The sequence below is a fragment of the Lontra canadensis genome, unplaced genomic scaffold (assembly GCF_010015895.1).
Source record: "Lontra canadensis isolate GAN:19392208 unplaced genomic scaffold, GSC_riverotter_1.0 scaffold110, whole genome shotgun sequence".
NCBI lineage: Eukaryota > Metazoa > Chordata > Mammalia > Carnivora > Mustelidae > Lontra > Lontra canadensis.
The window spans coordinates 759982-778833 of record NW_022631104.1 but is presented as its reverse complement, the minus strand read 5'-3'; the positions used below and the strand labels follow the sequence as shown (position 1 = coordinate 778833).

The 18852-nt window shown below is 59.5% G+C and overlaps 1 protein-coding gene across 1 annotated transcript in view; it reads right to left on the bottom strand.

Moving 5' to 3' along the window:
- The window catches only part of PITPNM3 (PITPNM family member 3), a 55204-nt gene that overhangs the window by 19370 nt on the left and 16982 nt on the right, over positions 1-18852 (bottom strand). The window contains 3 exon segments of the mRNA XM_032839841.1: positions 129-205; positions 8983-9030; positions 17107-17214. Coding sequence (XP_032695732.1) covers positions 129-205; positions 8983-9030; positions 17107-17214 — 233 coding nt within the window.

The following is an 18852-nucleotide window of genomic DNA, read 5'->3' as shown; positions in this document are numbered from 1 at the left end:
ATGGGAGCCAGCAGCCCAGAGCAGGACAAGCACCTGCCCAGGGGCGCACAGCAAGTCCTAGGGTGAGGAAGTCTCCCAGCCAGGACTCCTGACCGGCGGCGGCACAGACACCCCAGAAGCCAGCCCACCTCATTGTCTTCGTGGATCTCGATGCTTCCCTGGGCTGGGAACCTCTGTCTTCTCAGGGAGACCCGATACAGCTCTCCTGTGGGGGAATGGAGGACTCAGCGCCCGCGGGCCTCCCGATGCCGGGGCCGCAACGTTCCCTGGGGTCTCGCTGGAGGGACAGTGTCCAGATCAACAGGACCAGAAACTTCCGTCCTCCCCAGGCAAGGGAGGCTGGCAGGGGCAGCCACCACACGCTGGTCCCTGGGGCTGGGGAAGGCGGTCCCAGGAAGCACGACAGTCGCAACGGCACAAGCGTCCTCTGGGGGCTCCTGCTTCCAGCTTGGGACGCAAATGTGGGCCAAACACGCCTCTGAAAACTGGAGCCCTGCTCAGAGTGTTTTTTTGAGCGTCTGCTTGAAGCTGTCAGACCAACCGCAAGGCTGTGAATTAGGGGAGCAGGGGCCGGGGCAGGCAGAGCCCCAGAGAGGCGGGGTGGCCTCTGGGTCTGGGGAGCTCCGGGGCGTCCTCACCTCCCGCAGCCGCCACTCTTCCTCTGGGGCCTCTAGCGGAGCCTGCATCCCCTACCGCTGGGACCCGCAAGCCGCCGCCACGGACCAAATCGGGCCCACCACCTGCTCTTGTAAATAAAGTTTTATAGGGGCACAGCTGGAGTCCGTGGCCATTCACATAGGGGCCTCAGCGAGTCTTTCGAGCCCACGAGGCCTGGAATATTTGCCCTCGGGCCCTGACAGAGAAGTCTGTGCGGTCTGAACCCTGCATTCCCATACGTCGCTGCACCGGAGTCTGGGGTGGAGGGAGACGCCGCCAGACGTTCAGCTGCCCCCTCGCTGCCCGCTGCCTGACGCGCAGGCCTTGCTTCCTCTCCATTCTCCCCGTGGGAAGGATTCCACTTTCTCTGTGTGGCCACACCACACGGCTAGATGATAAACTCCTCATGTGCCTTCAGTGACGGGGAACTCACCCCTACCCCGAGCCTGCCACACCTGCGAGGAGCCACGAGGGAAGGACCCTCCAGGGGCTCTGCGGGCAAGCCCGTGGCAGGGGAGGGGGGAGCCGGACCCCGGGTCAGAGTCGGGTCTCCCAGCGGCCCCACGGTGCTCCGCCAAGTGCACCCAATAAGAAGCCCTTCTTGGCAGGCAAGTGCGTTTCTGAACTCCTCAGTCCTTATGGACACGCGCCTGGTCTCAGGGTAGCTGCTTTACGAGCTGGGGGCTGCTGCCCAGACGGGCGGGAGCGGGTTTCTCGATGACAGAGGGGCTGGCCCGGAGGGGGCGGTGAGGGAGGCTCGGCCTGCGCTTCCTCCAGCTCCTTCCAGCCACGTGACCGTCCCCGTAATGGCCCATGGACCCCCGGCCCCGACCCCAGGACAGGCTCCCAGTACAACAGCCGGGTTGCTGGCCTGGTCTTGGCCAAGCACTTACTATGTCCCCGCGCGCGCTGTTCCCTCCTCCCCACGACGGCCCTGAGCTTTGGTTCTCTGGGTGTGAGCCCCCTTTTCAGACAAGAGAACCGAGGCTCACCCCTCCTGGGTCACGTGCCCCCAGCCTCACCATGAATCAGGCCATGCGAGCCTGTACACAAGCCCCACACCCGACGGAGGACGATGCCTGGTGGTGCTCTGTCCTCCCCAGGAAGATGACACCACACTGTCTGTCCACAGGAGAGGAGACGCTCGTGCAAACCACAAAGCAGCAGGCTGCCCAGCACGGACCTCCTCCCCACAGCAAAGCGGCCAGTTCCGTGGTGTGTGTGGCCGTGGGGCTGGCAGTGGCCCAGAGACCACAACTTCCGAGGCTGGGTGGGACCTGGTTTGTAGCCAGTGCCCGAGTCCAACTCTTGCTCTCAGTGGCTTGAGAGCGGGACTCGGTTTTCTCTTCTGGGGCATGGGGACGGCGGGGTCCCGGAGCAGGAGCCCAGCACAGAGGAGCTCAGACATGCACGGGGCTCAGAGTGGGGCTGGCCACATGCTAAGTCTCTGTCCATGTCAGTCGTGCATTTGGAGGACATGCCAGGGAGGCTCAGGGGTCCCCGAGCCGGGGCCAGAGGCCGGCAGGGCCGTGGCTGCCTCAGCACGCACAGCCCTGACACCAAACCCACCAGAGCCCTGATGGCCCCCCGCACCCTTGCTGGGCCGGCTGCCGGACTCCAGTGCGGCTACAGGCTCCCGCATGGTGGCTGCTACGAATTACCATCACGAGCCTATAAATAAGCCGCAGGGAAGACACGAGGGTCCCACCGTCTCCCGGGCACCATGCCCTCCGCGAGCGGGGCTGGCTCCTGCGCTCTCGCTGAGCCCACAGTCCCCAGGCTCCCACATCCTCTGTCGGCCCGCGGCCAGCCGCCTTGGCCCCACGCCACGCTCCGGCAGTGAGCTGACGCCGCATCCTGGCCACGGATGACACTGAGGCAGCTCAGGGCTCGGCGGGGACGGGCCTGGCAGGACCCTGGGCACCCCGCGCCTTCCCCCACCAATGGCAAGAGTCTGGCTTCCTTTCAGTGTGCAAAAGCCAGAGAGCTTTGGCTCTGGGGGAGGGAGGAGGGGAGGCCTGGCCTGCAGATCTAGATCCGGCCGGCTATCAGGCCTGGAGGGGCCCCCTGGGGACATGCGTCTCCAGCCTCAGCAGAGGCCTCTGCAGACACGCAGAAAGGCAGCCTCGAGCCCCCCCCAGCCTGTGCCTGGCCCACAAGCCTTCTGCTCTCTGAGAAGCAGACAGTCCCTGCAGAGTAACTGAGGACACCGGTTCCGGCCACCAGACCCGGCAGCTTCGCTCCTCCCCGCCTCGCTCAGGCTGAGCTCTCTGCCTTCCTCCCCGGGCACACCAGCGAACTCCTACCTATACCACAAAACCCTGCTCAACCATCCCAGCCTCTGGAAAGCCGTCTCAGGTCTACTTAGGCAGAGACGGTCATCTCACGCTGTGCTCAGCTGGCCTGGCTCATTGCCGTGAGGTTAGTCGACCGTTTCCGCATCAGACTGGGGGTCCCCGAGAGCAGGGAGCATTGGCAGCCAGGTTTTTGTGAAAGTTCACTGCAAAGACCCCGGGGGGCGTGCAGCCTGGGAGACCTCTCCGTGCTCGTCAGCCCCGGGAGAAGTCCCGTCTAGGGAAGCAGCGTCTACTGGGACGCACATCTCCTGGAAGGCCCCTGGGGGCGCTGGTGTCAGGGAAGCATGGCAAGTTCTCAGCCTGGGCCTCATGGGTCCTCCCCCTTCACAGGCTTCCCCAGAGCCTCTGGGGTCCCGGGAGGCGGGGAGCCCAGGACCTCATGGGAGGGCTGCGTGGTTCTCCCTGAGGCTTTGCTTCCGCCGGGGGACCCTATTCAGGCAGGGTCCCTGTGATGCCCAGGCCCAGGGTGGGGAGAGCCCACGGCTGTTTCTGTGACCGTGTCTTGTGACCTCAGCGCCCACGCCCAGCACCCCTGCTGGCCTACCCAGCTCCCCCGTGGCTCCAGCTGCCAGCTGGAGGGGGAGGCTATATTTGCTTACTCACAACCTTGGAGAGGCCCAAATTGTCATCACCCTTCTAATTACCCAAGTTCCACAGTACTCCTGAGACAGAAGCCAAGGTCAGCGCCCACGCGCTCAGCACTCAGCAGAGCGTCTCCCGGCTCAGTGGAGGGGTCCGTGTCCCTCTCTCCTGCCACCAGCCGCGGGGACCACGAGGGATGGAGGCCCCCGGCTGCATCCCTGTCAGCGTGGTTTTGCTTGGATAGGGGGGACACCGGGTGATTTTCTCATTTTCCTCCTGTGAGCCCGGACTTCCTTTAGTGTACAACTATTGCAAGCGCGAGCGTGTGTCCCTTACAACAAGGACCGTGAACCAGCTGCCAGCCCTGCCCAACCGCACACACACACCACACACGCAGCAGAGCGACCGGCCGGCCCTCGGGAGCTGGCGGGCTGGCAAGGGACCCCGAGGGCGTGCAAAGGGGAAGGAAGGCCTTGCGGGGCTGACGTTGACCATGAAACACGGCCTGTGAATCAAAACCCTGCATTTGAGTCCCAAAACCAGCTGGACATCACGGCAGCCTCCTGCTCCCCTGGCTGGGGCCCACACATGCACCCGGGAGCCCGAGGACCTCAAGGGCCCTGGGGTCATGTGACACGGGCCTTGGCTGGGCGGGGGCGCCCACAAGGCCTTGCAGCTGCGAGTTCCAGCGCCTTCAGGGCAGAGCGAGGACTGTGCGTTCCCGAAGCTCAGGCCAATCCGGGGGCTCAGGTGGAGCCCAGGAACCAGGGAGGAAAGCTGCAGGACAGGGGCCCCTGCCTGGGAAGAGCAGGCTCGAGGGGACATGGTGGCCTGCGAATGCTCAGGGTCTGCATGTGGGTCACGGAGGGACGGCAGAGCCCGGCCACTGAGGGGGGTGGTTTCTGGAGGGTTCATGGCCGTCCTGGAGGGACCTGTGCTGGCCAGGAGGAGGGACTGTAGGAGCAAGTGCTGTGAGTGGACGCTGGGTGGGTGGACGCTGGGCAGGCACCCCAGGCATGGTGGGCTAGATGAACCCGAGTTCCCTGCTGTGACAGCCTTGGCCCTTCAAGGTCGTGGCCCAGCCCCGTCAGCCTGGGTTCATCTGCTAAGGAGGCTCACCCCGGTGGGCCGGTCAGCCTCCCCCAGAGGCGCTGGCCCACACGGAGGCCTGACCGCCACCCCATGGAGTGAGCCTGGGGGAGGGAAGGGGGAGCAACCGCCACTGAGCCTGCTGGGCCCTACTGGGGAGCGGGCACAGAGATGCAGGGAAACAGCAGCGCGCCCACCCGCGCACGCCCACACACTAACCCCTGCTGCTTCCAGAGAAAGGACGGGCCACAGCTCCTGTGCGCAGGTACCCACCGGAGGGACGGCCACGGAGATCACTCCAGAAGGCCTCCTCTCCCCTCTCTCCCAGATCAGCACTGCCGCGTGGCCCAGGGTGTGGGGAGGCAGCCCCTCCCCGTCCACGGCTGGTGTCTGCAGAGGCAGTTTGGCCACATCCCCGGAGACACTGAGCGTCCCCCACCCCGCCCTGGGACTGAGCCTCGCACAGACAGGAGCGCACAGGATGCTAGCCATGGCCGCGGGGTCACGCTACAAAGACAGCAACCTGTGCCACGCACGGGGGAAGCCGGTGAAACGGGCGACGCCACAGGGAGACAGGACCCCTTCCTGCGGCCGGCACACCCCCAAACGCACGGGGGCAATGATAATCCCACTACGTGCTCACCCGCGAGGAGCAGGGACAGGACGAGCACGCGGCGGGCTCCCATCTGTGCATATTTATGGAGACAATCGTGTGCAGGGAACGTGGCCAGTCGCCGCCGCGGCTAGCAGCACACCTCACCTGTGTCCTTCCAGAGTTCAGACCATCAGCCGGCACTGCCCACTCGGATGTCAGATTAAAAGTGGGAATTTTCTCAACCCCGTGGAGTGGGCGGACTTCTTCTGGGAGATGCTGGTTTCTACGTTCTCCCTGCTTGGGTTTTCGGCCTCCGGGGAGGACTGTGGCAGTGCTTCCCGGTTTTGTTTCCAGAAGCTCTTTTGTTCCCGGGAGAAAAGGATTTGAGGAAACAGATTCTCTCCGGCTGAAGAGAGATTCTCACCCCAGGCTGAGACCAGTGAGGGGTGTCCTCAGGGCTGGCGGAGCTCTGGGGGCCCTGGACCGCTGGCCAGGGGCTGCACAGAGGGAGAGATGGGACCACCGGGCTGGGGTTCCCACATGTGGGCACCTGCCTGGTCCCATGCCCCCAGGTTTCTCTGAACCTGCGAATGCAGTCCTTTCACGGGTTCCTGCTCCAGCTCCACGTCCACGCAGCCGTCCTTCTCCACTGGAGCCCTGACCAAGTCACGGGCCCCATAAAATCCCAGTGCCACGGTCCCACACCAGCCTCCCCTCTGCACATCTCCCCTCTGACCTCAAGCACTGGGCCATACAATGGTTTTCAAACCTTCTTCCTCTCATCACAGGGGCTTTGCACATTCTGTTCCCCAAGCCCTGCGTCTTCTTCACGCGGCTGTGTCCAAATATTTCCTCAAAGCCTCTGTGGTCCTTCCCCCCCGGGGGCGTCCGTCCTTGCCGTCCTCCTCCCAGAAACACCGGGCTCTCTCTTCGGAAACTAGTCCCCCGCACTTCAGGTTTTCTGGTTACTTGATCCGGTATCTCCTCCCTCCCCAGCCGGGAGGGCCTTCAAGGCCGGGACAGGGTTTGTTTATGCTCCGTTTCCCCCACACAGACGGTCTGGGGGCTGGCACCAACGAGGTGCTCGGGAAATGTTTTTCAAACAAGTGAGCGGACAAATATTTTGTTCCCGCTTTGGAGCCCCGTCAGCGTTGGAAGCTGAGGACGTCCTAGCAAAGCACAGACGCTACACAGACGTGTGCAGACACACGTGTGTCCTCGTGTGGAGGAACGCACGGGCGCACTCGCACGCCAATACGCACATGAGTATCGTGCGGCACACACGCAAGAGGAAAGCTCCTCAGGCCGCCGTCTGCCACCCCGAGCTCATTAAAGCAGCTAAATATAGCCCGTCTGCAGCTGTGCTCAGCACGCTGCCCACACCAGCCAGGAAAAGACACCAGTTACCAGCAGAGCTGCGGGCAGGGGGCTCCAGGCACGGCGGGGCCGGGGACTGTGGGCAGGGGGCTCTGGGCACGGTGGGGCAGGGGGGTGGTCTGCGGGCAGGGGGCTCCAGGCATGGCGAGGCGGGGGAGGGGGGTTGCGGGCAGGGAGCTCCAGGCATGGTGGGGCTGGGGCACAGCTGCAGGCAGGGTCTCCAGGCATGGTGGGCCGGGGGTGGGGGGCAGCTGTAGAGACACTGGAGGGGACCCTTGGTGGTGGTCCAGGCATCTGAGCTGCTCCTCTGGCTCCCGGGCCCCAGCAGGGGACGTGAGGTTAGGCCCCACACGTGGGGCGGGTGCTGACACCCCCACCCTCTTTGTCCCTTTCAGGCCACACAGGCTCCACAGGTGATGAGCCCACGGAGCCGAGCGCAGTCAGGACACGGCCCGCTGCTGCTTCTGGCGCGGGAGCAAACAGCGACGGGAAATACTGGAGAAGACCCTGCACAGGGAGGAAGGCCCCAGATGGCAAAGCACGGCACCCGCGTCGGGGACTCGCGCTCCGCCCCCTCGGAATCAGAGCTGGGAGAGCAGCACGGACGACCACTGTCATCTCGCTGAAGCCAAGATGCGCCCATCTCCGTGGATAGCATGGCCCAGCGGGGGCCGCGACCCCGCCACGGCCGCCTTCCCTGTAGGCACTCCAGGCTGTGGTCCTCGCCGACCCAGGGCTGGAGCTGGACCCACCCCGGCCCCACAACCACATCGCCGCACGTCCCTGGAGAAGATCCTGAAGGCCCAGACCCGCGGGACAGCCTTCAGCACAGAATGCGGACAGAAACCTACACCCGCAGTTTGAAAACAGAACTCAAGAGACTTGGCCTTCACGTAAACGCATGTTTTTTCCGGCCCAGTCCAGAAGCGGCGGACGGGGGGTCAGCCCCACGGCTCTCCCTCTGAGGCAGGTCATGCCTCCTTTGCTGGGGGACGGAGCCACACCCTGCCCCCCCCGAGCGATGGGAGGTCTGACATCTTGAGGGCCCAGACTGGCTGGCGGAGACGCCCCGTGCAGGGCTGGCTAATTCCCAGAGACGAACGAGCCTTCCACCTGCAAACACCTGCTCTCGTGGTCCAAACCCCTCCTTCACGCACAAGCCAACCCTCCCCCGCCCCAAATGCCCCCAGGATGGATGCAGACACCCCCACGTTTCTCAGTGGCTGCTCCTAAGCTACTGCCTCCTTTCCAGTGGAAAACATACCCGGGCTCTCGGCTGAGCGCCCCTACGCTCTGTCTGCCCCCTGGGGCCGTGAACCCCTGCACTCAGTCCAGGGCCATGCACCCCATCGCTCCGTCCAGCCCCAGGGCTGTGCGCCCCCATGCTCTGTCTGCTCCAGGACAGAACTGGGCGCTTCCTTGTGGCCCTTCCTCTTGGGAAACGTGAAGGTCCTGGTCCCCCTGGGTCTTCACTCAGCCTCCTCTGCAGGCTGAACTCTGGGAGCTCATCTGGACGCCACCCCACTCATGCTGAGCCCTGTGCACTCAGCTTGAGGCTTTGGGGTGCCCCTGTCAGAGGAGCCTGGCCCCTCCCTGGCCCCTGACAGCCTTGTCCAACAGCTGCCCCCAGGTGCAGGGGACCCCTTCCATGCTGGTCCTGAGCCGTGGGAATGCAGACACCTTCCTGCCGCTGAGGGATGGACCAGCCCGGGGGACGGGAGAGGGCGCAGCGTGGGCTTAACCCTCGAAGGAGCAACCACAGACCCAAACAGCAGGAGAGAGAAGAAGGGGGTTCGGAGACCCAACTGCCATCTTGACCCTCCCTGACCCCAACCTCTTGAGAAACCCAACCACGCCAGCAGCAGACACGGCTCAGAGGACATCTTCAGGTCACAGGGTTGAATGTGGACACCCTGCCAAGCGTCCCTGGGGCGGGCCCTGCAGGAAACCTGGAGAAGGCCCACCGGACAGATGTGCAGGTCCAGGACGTCTAGGGGCGGGCTCTGCACTCACAGCCTCTGGGGAGTCGGGGAGGCAGATGGCATGTCCGCATCTGTGTCACCCGAAGGACCTCGTCTCTGAGGCTCCAAGGCTTTGCACCCCGTTCCTGTCCTCTCTGACCACAGGCAAATGACACACAAGGCTTTGCAGGGTCCCATCTGCCGTACCGGGCTTAGCCTCCTGGCCCGCCAGCCCCCGCACTGCCCACACGTGGGAACTCGGGACCCCAGGCTCAGTCCACAGGGCAGGGAGGGGCCCCAGGCCCAAGGAGGCTGGACCCACCCAGGCGGGAGACAAGCCTCCGGGGGGTCGGGCTTAACTCACGCTGCTTCTCCTGGAGGGCGCTGGAAGTGCATGGGGCGCTCGCATCTCCTGCAGGGAGAGAGAAGACACGTGAGCAGACTCCCCACTATGGTGCTGGGCGCGGGGAGGTCACATGGGGCTCCTGCCCACCCCCTCCCAGAGCTGGGGTGGGCAGAGGTCTCCCCCTTCATGCCCCACAGCGCGCAGAGCCGGGGAACGCGAGGCCTGGCTTCCTCTCCTCCCTCTGTCCAGGGCAGCTGCTCACAGGACTCTGCCCTCTCTGGGGACACTTGGCAGCATGCAGACCGCCACAGGCCCTCTCCTAGCTCCACACCCACATCCGCTCCTGCCTTCCCCTGCATTAGCTCTAGATGCCCTGGGCCACCGCAGTGACCATCCCGTGACCGCCCCCTCCCCAAGTCCTGCCTTGGCCAAGGCACCCCCTTTGCCCCCAGTCAGAGGGACAGCCGGGCCTCCCCACCCCCATCCTCACACAGTCGGGGCCCGAGTCCCGTGGGGTCTGCCTCTGAGACTTGGGCCCCACAGTGGAAGGGGCGTCTGTGCTGTCCATCGCTGTCCCTGTGCCTGGCATGCTGCTTCTCAGCCGTGCATGCCCCCACGAGCGGACTCCGGCCGAGTTCCGTGGACGACAGAGCTCACTCCCCCACCCCAGAGAAGCCGCTCTCCGCAGTCCTGGAAGTCAGATGAACCCCTCGCATCCAGCGGGCTCCGGAAGGCATCGGAGACGACAGCCAGACACAAAATACACTTTCGTTCGCACATAAACGATCCCCAGCCAAGTGACGACACTCGCGAACATACCCCCAAGGCCGCAGGAAGAGCGTTCTGTGGAGGGGACAGCCCACAGCCGACTTGAGAAGGACCGTGCTGGAGGGAAGTCGCACACCCCAGCACCGTACTCACGGCCGCAGCTGACACTGCCGGGGTTGAAGCTCTCTGTGCATTTTCAATGACTTCCTTAAAATCATATACCCTCAGGAGGGGAAGCCCCATTCCATGCACAGGCAGGGATGGGTGGGCCTCCGCCTGCACGCCCCATGGGGCATGCTGCCATTGTCCCCTGAGCTCTCTGCCTCCTGTCACCAGACTCATCCCAGGACGCATGCTCTGCCCAGACCACTCTCGGCTCAAGGGCCCGCAATGGCTCCCCTTCCTCATGGTCTGAGCCTGGCAAGCCAGCCTCTCTGGAAAGCAGCCCCTGGGCACCTGCTGTGTCCTCTCCCACCCCCATGCCCTCCACCGAGGGACGCTGTCTCTGAGTCGGTCTCGCCGTCTCAGGCCACACTCCTTTCTTGCACAGGTAAGAATGTGGCTCCCTGGTCGAGCCGTCCACGGCTGTCTGATTCCTACAGCGATAGTGAGCTCACGGTCCCCAGATGACAACAACTGTGGGAGGGAGGACCTCCGTGCCTGGCTGGGGCATTTACTCTTCACTCCTCAGACAATGAAAATCCCCTTGCCGGCCTCCCTGTGGAAGGAAGTCCTGGGTTTACAGCACAGTAGAGCTGAATGGAGATGGTAAACTCACAACAGGACCCAGGCTTTTTCTCCCTCCCCAAAATGACACCAAATAATTTCCTAGGAATTGGTCTTTAGCAGTACTATAATATAAGAAGGGGGTGTCCTTGGCAGAGCGGACACTGTCAAGCACCCCTGAGAGGTGGACAGCAGAGGGAACGGGTCGGGGGAGGCAGGGCTGGTGATGGCATGTGAGAGCCACAAAGAAAAGATGGGGACCATGTTCAGAAGTACTAAGAGTTTGAAGATGGCAACAGCAGAGCATAAAATCAAGTGAGAGACCCTCAGTGTGGAGCTACGTAGGACCACCAAGGTCACGCAGCTGTACTGCCAACGAGGAGAGGGGAAGTCATAATTTGCATCCTGCAGAGGAAGGAAGGCTGTGGCCAAAGGAGGGGCACCTCGGGGGAGAGCAGGCTCCTTGATGGAAAACCCAGGAGCAAAAGAAGCTTTTGCAACCACCTGGGCCTGCCGGTCCTCCTCCCAATACCCACCTGTGCTGACCGAGCAGAGGCATCTGCTCTCAGGTGTGGGAAGGGCTGAGTGTCTGAGAACAGGACACCCTGAGAAGCTAAAAATACCAAGAAGAATAAACCAGAAGCTCATGTCATCCAGCAGCATGTGCTACCCTCCCCGATAATCAGAGCACAGCTGTTTGCAATAAACAGACACATCCCGGCAGCCAGAGACAGGCTGGGGGTGGGGGTGGGGGTCCAACTACGGAGTCGGTACACAGTGTCACCCAGTATCACAGGAAGACCAACAGCATGTAAGCAAGACACCAAACTCAGTGACGAAGGGAGGTGAGCCCAGGAAAATGGATCTGCAGACCCTTTGGCCAGTTAGCAGGACCTCAGAGTCCAGCCATGACCACCAGGACCTAAAGGACACTTAAAACACAGATTCAGTGAGTCTGGGAGGGAGCTCCAAAATTCACATCTCTGACAGGTGTCCAAGTAATGCTGATGCTATGGGTCCAGGGAACACTCTTTGAGAACCACATTATTAGACACAGGACATAAGCCAGAGTTTGGGAGGAATCATGGGGTAAATAAAACAGCTCTCTGGGAAAGGGAAGGCAGAGAAGGTGGTCGGGACACCTGGGCGGTGCCTGCTTCCCACCTGACAATAAGAATGTGGCCGGATGACACTCAGTTTGTCCCTAAAACAAGACTGTAAGCAGCCCCTTAAGTGAGAGCTCACAGACTGTTAGTATAAATTATTCAGGAAGACATATGCAGACTCTGAACATAAAAGATAGCAACATGGCAAGGACCGAGTGGGACACAGGGCTCAGGGACACAGGGCTGTTCAGTACATGAAAGTCAATCACAGTAACAAAACAGGACAAAACCCACAGGATCATCTCAATAGAGGCAGAAGAAGCACTTGGCAAAACACAACACCCTTTCATGAGAAAAGCCCTATTCTAACCCAGAATAGAAGGGAACTGCCTCGACCAAGCAAATGACAACTACAGGAAAAGCCCAGCTAACATTATATTTAACAGCAGAAGACTGAAAACTCCACCAATGATTGGGAACAAGACAAGATGCCAGCTCCCACCATTGCTATTCAGTATGACACTGGAGAATCTAGCCAGGGAATACAGGCAAGAAAGGGAAATAAAATGCATCCAGGCTGGAAAGGAAGAAGTAAAACTACCTGTTTGGAGATGACATGATCTTGCATATAGAAAATCCTAAGGAATCCTCACCCCAAAATAAACCTAATAAATGATTTCAGCAAACTTGCAGATACAAGATTATATACAAAAATCAATTGCATTTCTATATACCTGCAAATAGTCAATGAATGAAATGAAGAAAATAATCCAGTTACAATAGCACCAAAAAGAATAAAATACTTTGGAATAAATTTAGCAAAACAAGTGCAAAACTTGTACCCTAAAAATTACAAAATGTCCTGAAAGAAATTAAAGAAGACCTAAATGAACAGAATGACATCCCATGTTCATGGATTGGAAGACTGAAAATGTTGAAATGATGATACACCCCAAATTGATCTACAGATTCAACACAACCCCTATTAAAATCCCAGCTGGGTTTTTTGCAGAAATTGAGAAGCCGATTCCAAAATTCACATGGAAATACAAGGAATACAGAATAGCCAAAAAAAACAAAACAAAACAAAAAAACTTGCAAAAGAGAGCAAAGCACATGGATCCTGATTTCAAACTAACTACAAAGGCACAGTTATCAAGATGATGTGGTGCAGGCCTAAGGATACACACGTATCAGCGGAATAGAACTGAGAGCCCAAATGTAAATCCCTATGTTTCTGATCAACTGACTTTTGACAAGGATGCCAAGACAATTCAATAATTGTCTTTCCAATAAATGGTTCCAGTACCACTGGTAACCCACCAGCAAAACAATGAAGTTGAACCCCTACCTCACACTCTATATAAAAATGAACTCTAAGTGAATCAGACCTAAATGGAAGAGCTAAAACTATAAGACTCTTAAGGGTAAATCTTCATGACTTTGTATTAGTTGATGGTTTCTTAGATATGGCCTCAAACACAGAAATAATAAAAGTGAAAGTACATAAAATGGGTTTCATCTGACTGTTAAAAATTTGCACTCTAAAGGGTATTATCAAGAAAGTGAAAAGACACCCACAGCTGGAAGAAACTATCTGTAAATCATATAACTGATAAGGGTCTAGTATCCACAATATATAAAGAACACTTATAACTCAACAAGAGAAAAACAATCCGATTTTAAATGGGCAAAGGATTTGAATAGACTTTCTTCAAAGAAGATAAACAATGACCAAAAAGCACATAAACATATGTTCATCATCATCGGTCATTAGGGAAATGCAAATCCAATCCATACTCATACACCACGTCATACCCACTGGCACAGCTATAATCGAACAACAGACAAAGACAAGTGCTAACAAGAATGTGGATTGTCTGAACTCTGGTACAACACTGGTAGGAAGGGAACAGGGGGCAGCCTGGCACTCCCAGTCCCGGGAGTGTCCCCACAAAAACCCGTATTTGAACCCTTACAGTAGAATTACTTATAACAGTAAAAAGGAGGAAACCACCTGAATGTCCACCAGCTGATGAATGGATGAACCGAATGTGGGACTATCATTCAGCCGTAAAATGGAATGATGTTCTGGTTCATGCCACAGCAGGGCTGAGTCTCAGAATCACGATGCCAAGGCAGACAGCAAATACAAAAGGCCACATACTGTTGGAGTCTATGCATACCAAATCCCAGGGTTTTGAGGAGAGAAAAATGGGGAGTGGCTGCTGGTAGGTATGGGATTTCTTCTTGGGCCGATGAGATGTTCGGGAACTAGGTAGTGGTGGCTACTCAGGGTCATGAATGTACAAACTGTACAGAAAGCGCTGAATTGAGCACTTTACAAGGGTGGGTGATATGGTATGTGAATTGTGTCTCAGTTTGTAAAAGAACTTGGCAGGACCTACCTTCCTTGGACAATGTTAATGACAGCACTGTGCTTCCTGAGATCACTGGACTCAAGCTCGCTCCCGTTCCATGTCATAATCTCGCTGAGGGATCTTTGGTTAATTAGCCCACACTGAAGTGCGTGTGGTCTATTTCCATCCACTTCTAACCCACCAGGGGACTCTGACATGTCAAAGAACAGGAAGAAAGAAACCTTGCAGAGCACAGAATGAGTCTGTGGCACCCACGGATAAATACCAGGTTGTTATGGAAAAAAAACACAGTGCACGAAAATGAAAAGATGATTGTTAAAAAAAAGAAAAAGAAAGAAAGAAAGAAAAAGAAAAAAGCAAAAAAGCCCCCAAAAAACCAAAACCAAAACCAAAAAAAACCCTAGAAGAGCTGAGCAGAGGAAGGGCGATGGCTAGAGAAGACAGAACCAGGGAGCTACTGATGGGGTTGGAGCGAGGAACGTTTCCAGAGCCCAGCAAGGACCAAGAAATAGGAACAGGACAGGCAAGGGGAGACCCAGGTCTGGAACGTCTCTAAGGTAAGTGTGGAAGGGGAAACAGAGAAAGAAACCCCTGAAAAATAATATAAAGAAAACACGCGTGTGCGTGCGCGCCTATGTGCACATCAATATGCAGTTGTATACAACGTAACATATACAACGTGCCATATAGTAACTTAAACAAGTGCCGTATAGAGACCTGATGTTGCGCGTTTTGTGTGTACAGAGTGCCTGTCATGTCCCATTACATGCTGCACGTGCGTACCTAGTATACACTGTGTTGTGTTGTACACATATGTTGTACGCATATGTGCACGTGTGTGTGTGGTATACGTCACACCTCACAGGCCGTCAGGAACTCAGGGAACACGAAACGGCTTCAGGCATCCAGGCAGAGCTAACAGGAAGGCAGCTAGCCCACAGCTGAGTCTGTAGCCCAGGGAAGAAGTCGCGGCTGGAGACAGACATGAGGTCATCATGGAAGGCGGCGGCGACCGCCCAGGCTGGTCTCCGGGGCAGCCTCCTCCTGATTTGTCCTCGGGGCTTCTGCTGCCCAGAGTCATGCCCGGGCCTCAGTGCCCTCCTGCACGGTGACTGTAGCCAGGACCTCTGCTCCTCGGCTCCAGGGGGCTGTGCCCTCACCGAGCGCAGGAGCGGCCCGAGTTGTGGCGAATAGATGGCCGGCGGATGAGATGAATGCGTGTGTTCTGCTCTGTGAATGAGTCACACCCTGAGTCCCCGGGGCTGCAGACACAGCGGTTTTCCCTCCTCACCCTCCCCTGCGCCCCCTGCTTCCCCCTGCCCACGGGGAGGAAACAGCATCAGCTCCGTGGCTCTGACCCAGCGCACCCCTCCCAGTGAGCCCGTCAGGTGCTTGCCGGAACGCACTGGTCCCCGAAGCGTGATGACCCGGTACGGAACACACTTGGCAAGTCCTGATTCACTTAACCCCCCCCAACACCGGCACTAGCCCCGCTGTGCCCACGAAGAAAGGGAGGTGCCAAAGGTACCCAGAGTTTGCCTGCCCGCAGAGCCAAGTTCATGCCCAGACCACGGAGAGCACCTGAGGCTCTCCCTCCCCTGTCCGCCCAGCCCCCCCAGCCCTGGCTGCTGCTCCTGCCCCTCCCAGCTCGCACAGGCTGAGTCAGGGGGGCGGGGATGGGAAGAGGTTGGCCAGATAGGTCTTGAGTGCAAGGCTGGGCTTGTCTTATAGTGACTGAGCACTGTCCCGGGAAGCAGCTGGAACCTGGGACCCCTTCTGGGCCTCTCCAGGCTTCGGGGTGAAGGCAAGGGCAGGCCAAGGGTCCGTCTGCAAACGCACGGCTGTGACAACCGGGGCGTTGCCTCTGGACAGGCCCTGGGGACCAGACTGGAGCCTGCCCTTCCTGGGAACGGGCCAGTAACTCAGGCTGTTTCTTTAAGACCTGACTACTCTGCAGAGGCCCCAAAGCCCACCTCCATCCAGCTGGCAATGAGGATACAAGGGAGAAGGACTGAGCGAGGTGCCGCACCAGCTCCCAGGCCCTCGGGCAAAACAGCATCTGTAAGCCTGGGGTGCGCCATCTGTAGGAAGAACACCAATCCGTCCCTGGTGCGTCCGTCTCACAGCACAGCTTTGGCACGGTGAGTGCCCCAAGCCCAGGGTGCGGGGGATGGGCGCGAGGGAAGTGGCTCCGGTCAAGACACCAGCACCGAGCCGGCTGCCACCAAGACAGCCGTCCTCTCGGGCTGGGCCGGGACCATCTCACAGAACACTTCCTGAGGGGACGGCCTGGCCCAGCCCCTGCGTGTGTGAGGAATGACGGGGCTGGGAAATGAGGAAGAGGTGCTCTCTGGGCCAGGGGAGGGGGGACAGGAGGGACTAGCCTGGGGACAACACGCCCAGAGGCCAGCCCCTTTGACCCCAGGTGGTTCTAGATCTGGCCCTGCTTCCTAAGAGGCCTTCATCCAACCCAGGCTCTGATGACGCAGCCTTCCCACTAAGCGACCTGCTCCACCCACCCTTCGAAGCCTGGCTCTGTAGCTCCGTCCTCGGGAACGTTCCCTGGCCCCTCTCTCCCCGGAGCCCGGCGACCCTCCACCCAAGCTTGAACCCTTACATCTTGTCTTGTCCTGCGTCACCGTCACAAGCGGTGGCCCCAGGTGGGCCCCAGGGTTCCGTCTGCCAAACGCTTGTATGCAGTAGGTGCTCAGCAAACTCTCAGGGATGTGAAACGGCCAAATGGGCAGGACGCCTGGGAGGATGGGCTGCTCTGCTGATGGACACCTCCATGAAAAGCCCGTGGGCCAACCCAGCTGCACACTCCGTCCTCGACCACTCGGCCCGCAGCAGGTGCGGCCCGTCCTGCTCCCCTTCCAGGTCCTTCCCAGAGGCTCTCGACCCGCCGCCCCGGGTTCACCTGTGCCGCCGACCCCGGAGCTCGCCCCCGACCCTGCCCCCAGGAAGGCGTGCCCCCGGGGGAGGTCATCCCACGGACAAAGGAAGCTCGGCCGCCCAGCACAGAAAGCCCCGCACAAGAGCCCACATGGCCACAGCATTCGGGGAGGTGCCCAGAGAGACCCGAGCTCTCGCCGCCGTCGCTCGCGCCCCGGCCCCTGCGGCACACGCGTGCACACACCCCGGCCCCAGAAGCAGAGCCTCACCCGTTCGCTCGTCCAGCTTCCCCATGGTCTCCATCTGCTCCGCCAGGTCGTTGGAGTTCCACTGGCTCATCCCGATGAGGAGGGCACTCTTCCCTTCCGCCACCTCCTCTGTGGGCAGAAGCAGAGGCGGGCATGAGCACGTGGGCTGCGTCCAGGTGACCTACCTGCGGAGGCAGACTTCCGCTACCGGAGGGGTCTGTGCTCGTGGACAGCTACGACACTTCCCGGAAGCTTCTGCCGCGGGCAGGCATGGCTGCTGCACCCTACGGGGCCCCCACAGGCTGCAGCAAAGTAAGGGACGAGGGGACAGTCATGAGGGAGGCTGAAAGCCCCATCTGTCTCCATTTCCGCCACCAAGAGCGGTATTTCCTGAAAGGAAACGTGTTTGCAAGGAAGAGGAAAGCCATGCCCCTTGCTCAGTTTTTCCTTGGGTAGGTTACTTGGCTTCTCCGAGCCTCAGTTTTCCCATCAGAAAAATGGGTGCGTCAAGTCCCCCCAACACACAGAGCTGCCGTGAGGGTTCAACGAGGCAATGGGGCAAAGCTCTCAGGGCATGGATTGCTGGTTGATAAAGACAGTATGGTCTTCCCCCACGTGAGAGGTGCTGCCACCAGCACTTGGGGTTTGAGAGGGGCAGGACCAGCTCCGCTGTACCTAGGAGGGCAGGAGACATCGGGCTCCAAGCAGGCCTTGATCTGTATTGACCCCTTGGCTCTCATGTCACACTTGTGAACCCAGTAATGCCTCCGTCCTCTCCAACGCCCCCCTCAACCCTGTCTCTATCCCGTCTCTTCCCCAGAAGGGCTCGGGGATGACGCCGAAGGAGTCAGTGGGGCCATGTTCCCCAACCACACTGAGCGCCGGTCCCCAGGTCCCATGTCAGCTGCACACCCGTCTGGTGCAGGCCCCATCCCAGAGCAGGGCGCGTCCTCCAGACCGATCCCACAGGCGTCCGCTGGCCCAGCTGTCAAAGGGACAAGCCTTCCTGCCAAGGGCGCCAAGCCCCCTCTCACAGGGTTAGCGGGTCCACAAGGAGAATCCCACGGCTCAGGGCAAGCGGGGAGCAGGGGACAGGACCCACATGGCTGCCAAGACGGAGCACGGAGAGCTGTCCAGGGTCCTGACCGTGCCGGGGCTCCCCGACCCCGCCTCCTGCCGGGACACCTGCTCCTGCCTCCAGAGTTCACCTGGAGGGATTCACCCACGTCACCGGATGCCGGCTCTGCACGGAGATGGTCACACGTGCTTCACAGACATCCCCTTACTCTGCCCTCGTGACACATCTAAAAAGGTAAGGATCGGCACCATTTTCATTTTATAGACAAGGAAAACTTAGCACAGAGCAATTCAGGACCTTGCCAGAGGCCACCAGCCAGAACCGGGATTTGAACCCAGGTGCACCATTCCCAGAGCCCTCCAATCCGGATGGCCTGGCCTGGACACCCTGCGTCGGCTGCCCAGTCCCCCAGCCAGGCGCCACACATACACCCTGACTGCTCCCCACGGGCGGCGTGCTCCCCGCAGTCACACGTCTACACTGGCATGCAGCGCCGTGTTCTGGGCACACCCCAGCCAGATTCCAGTCCACACTCTGCCCCACGTGTCCCCCAGCTGTTCCCGTCCTCGTGTCTCTTCCGCGGGGCTCTGGTTCGACAGCCCTTCCCAGCAAGCCCGTCCCGAGGACAGGAGAGGATGCCCTGCATCTGCGAAGCTCCAGGGGCCCATGTGTTGTCAGAAGATGTCAGG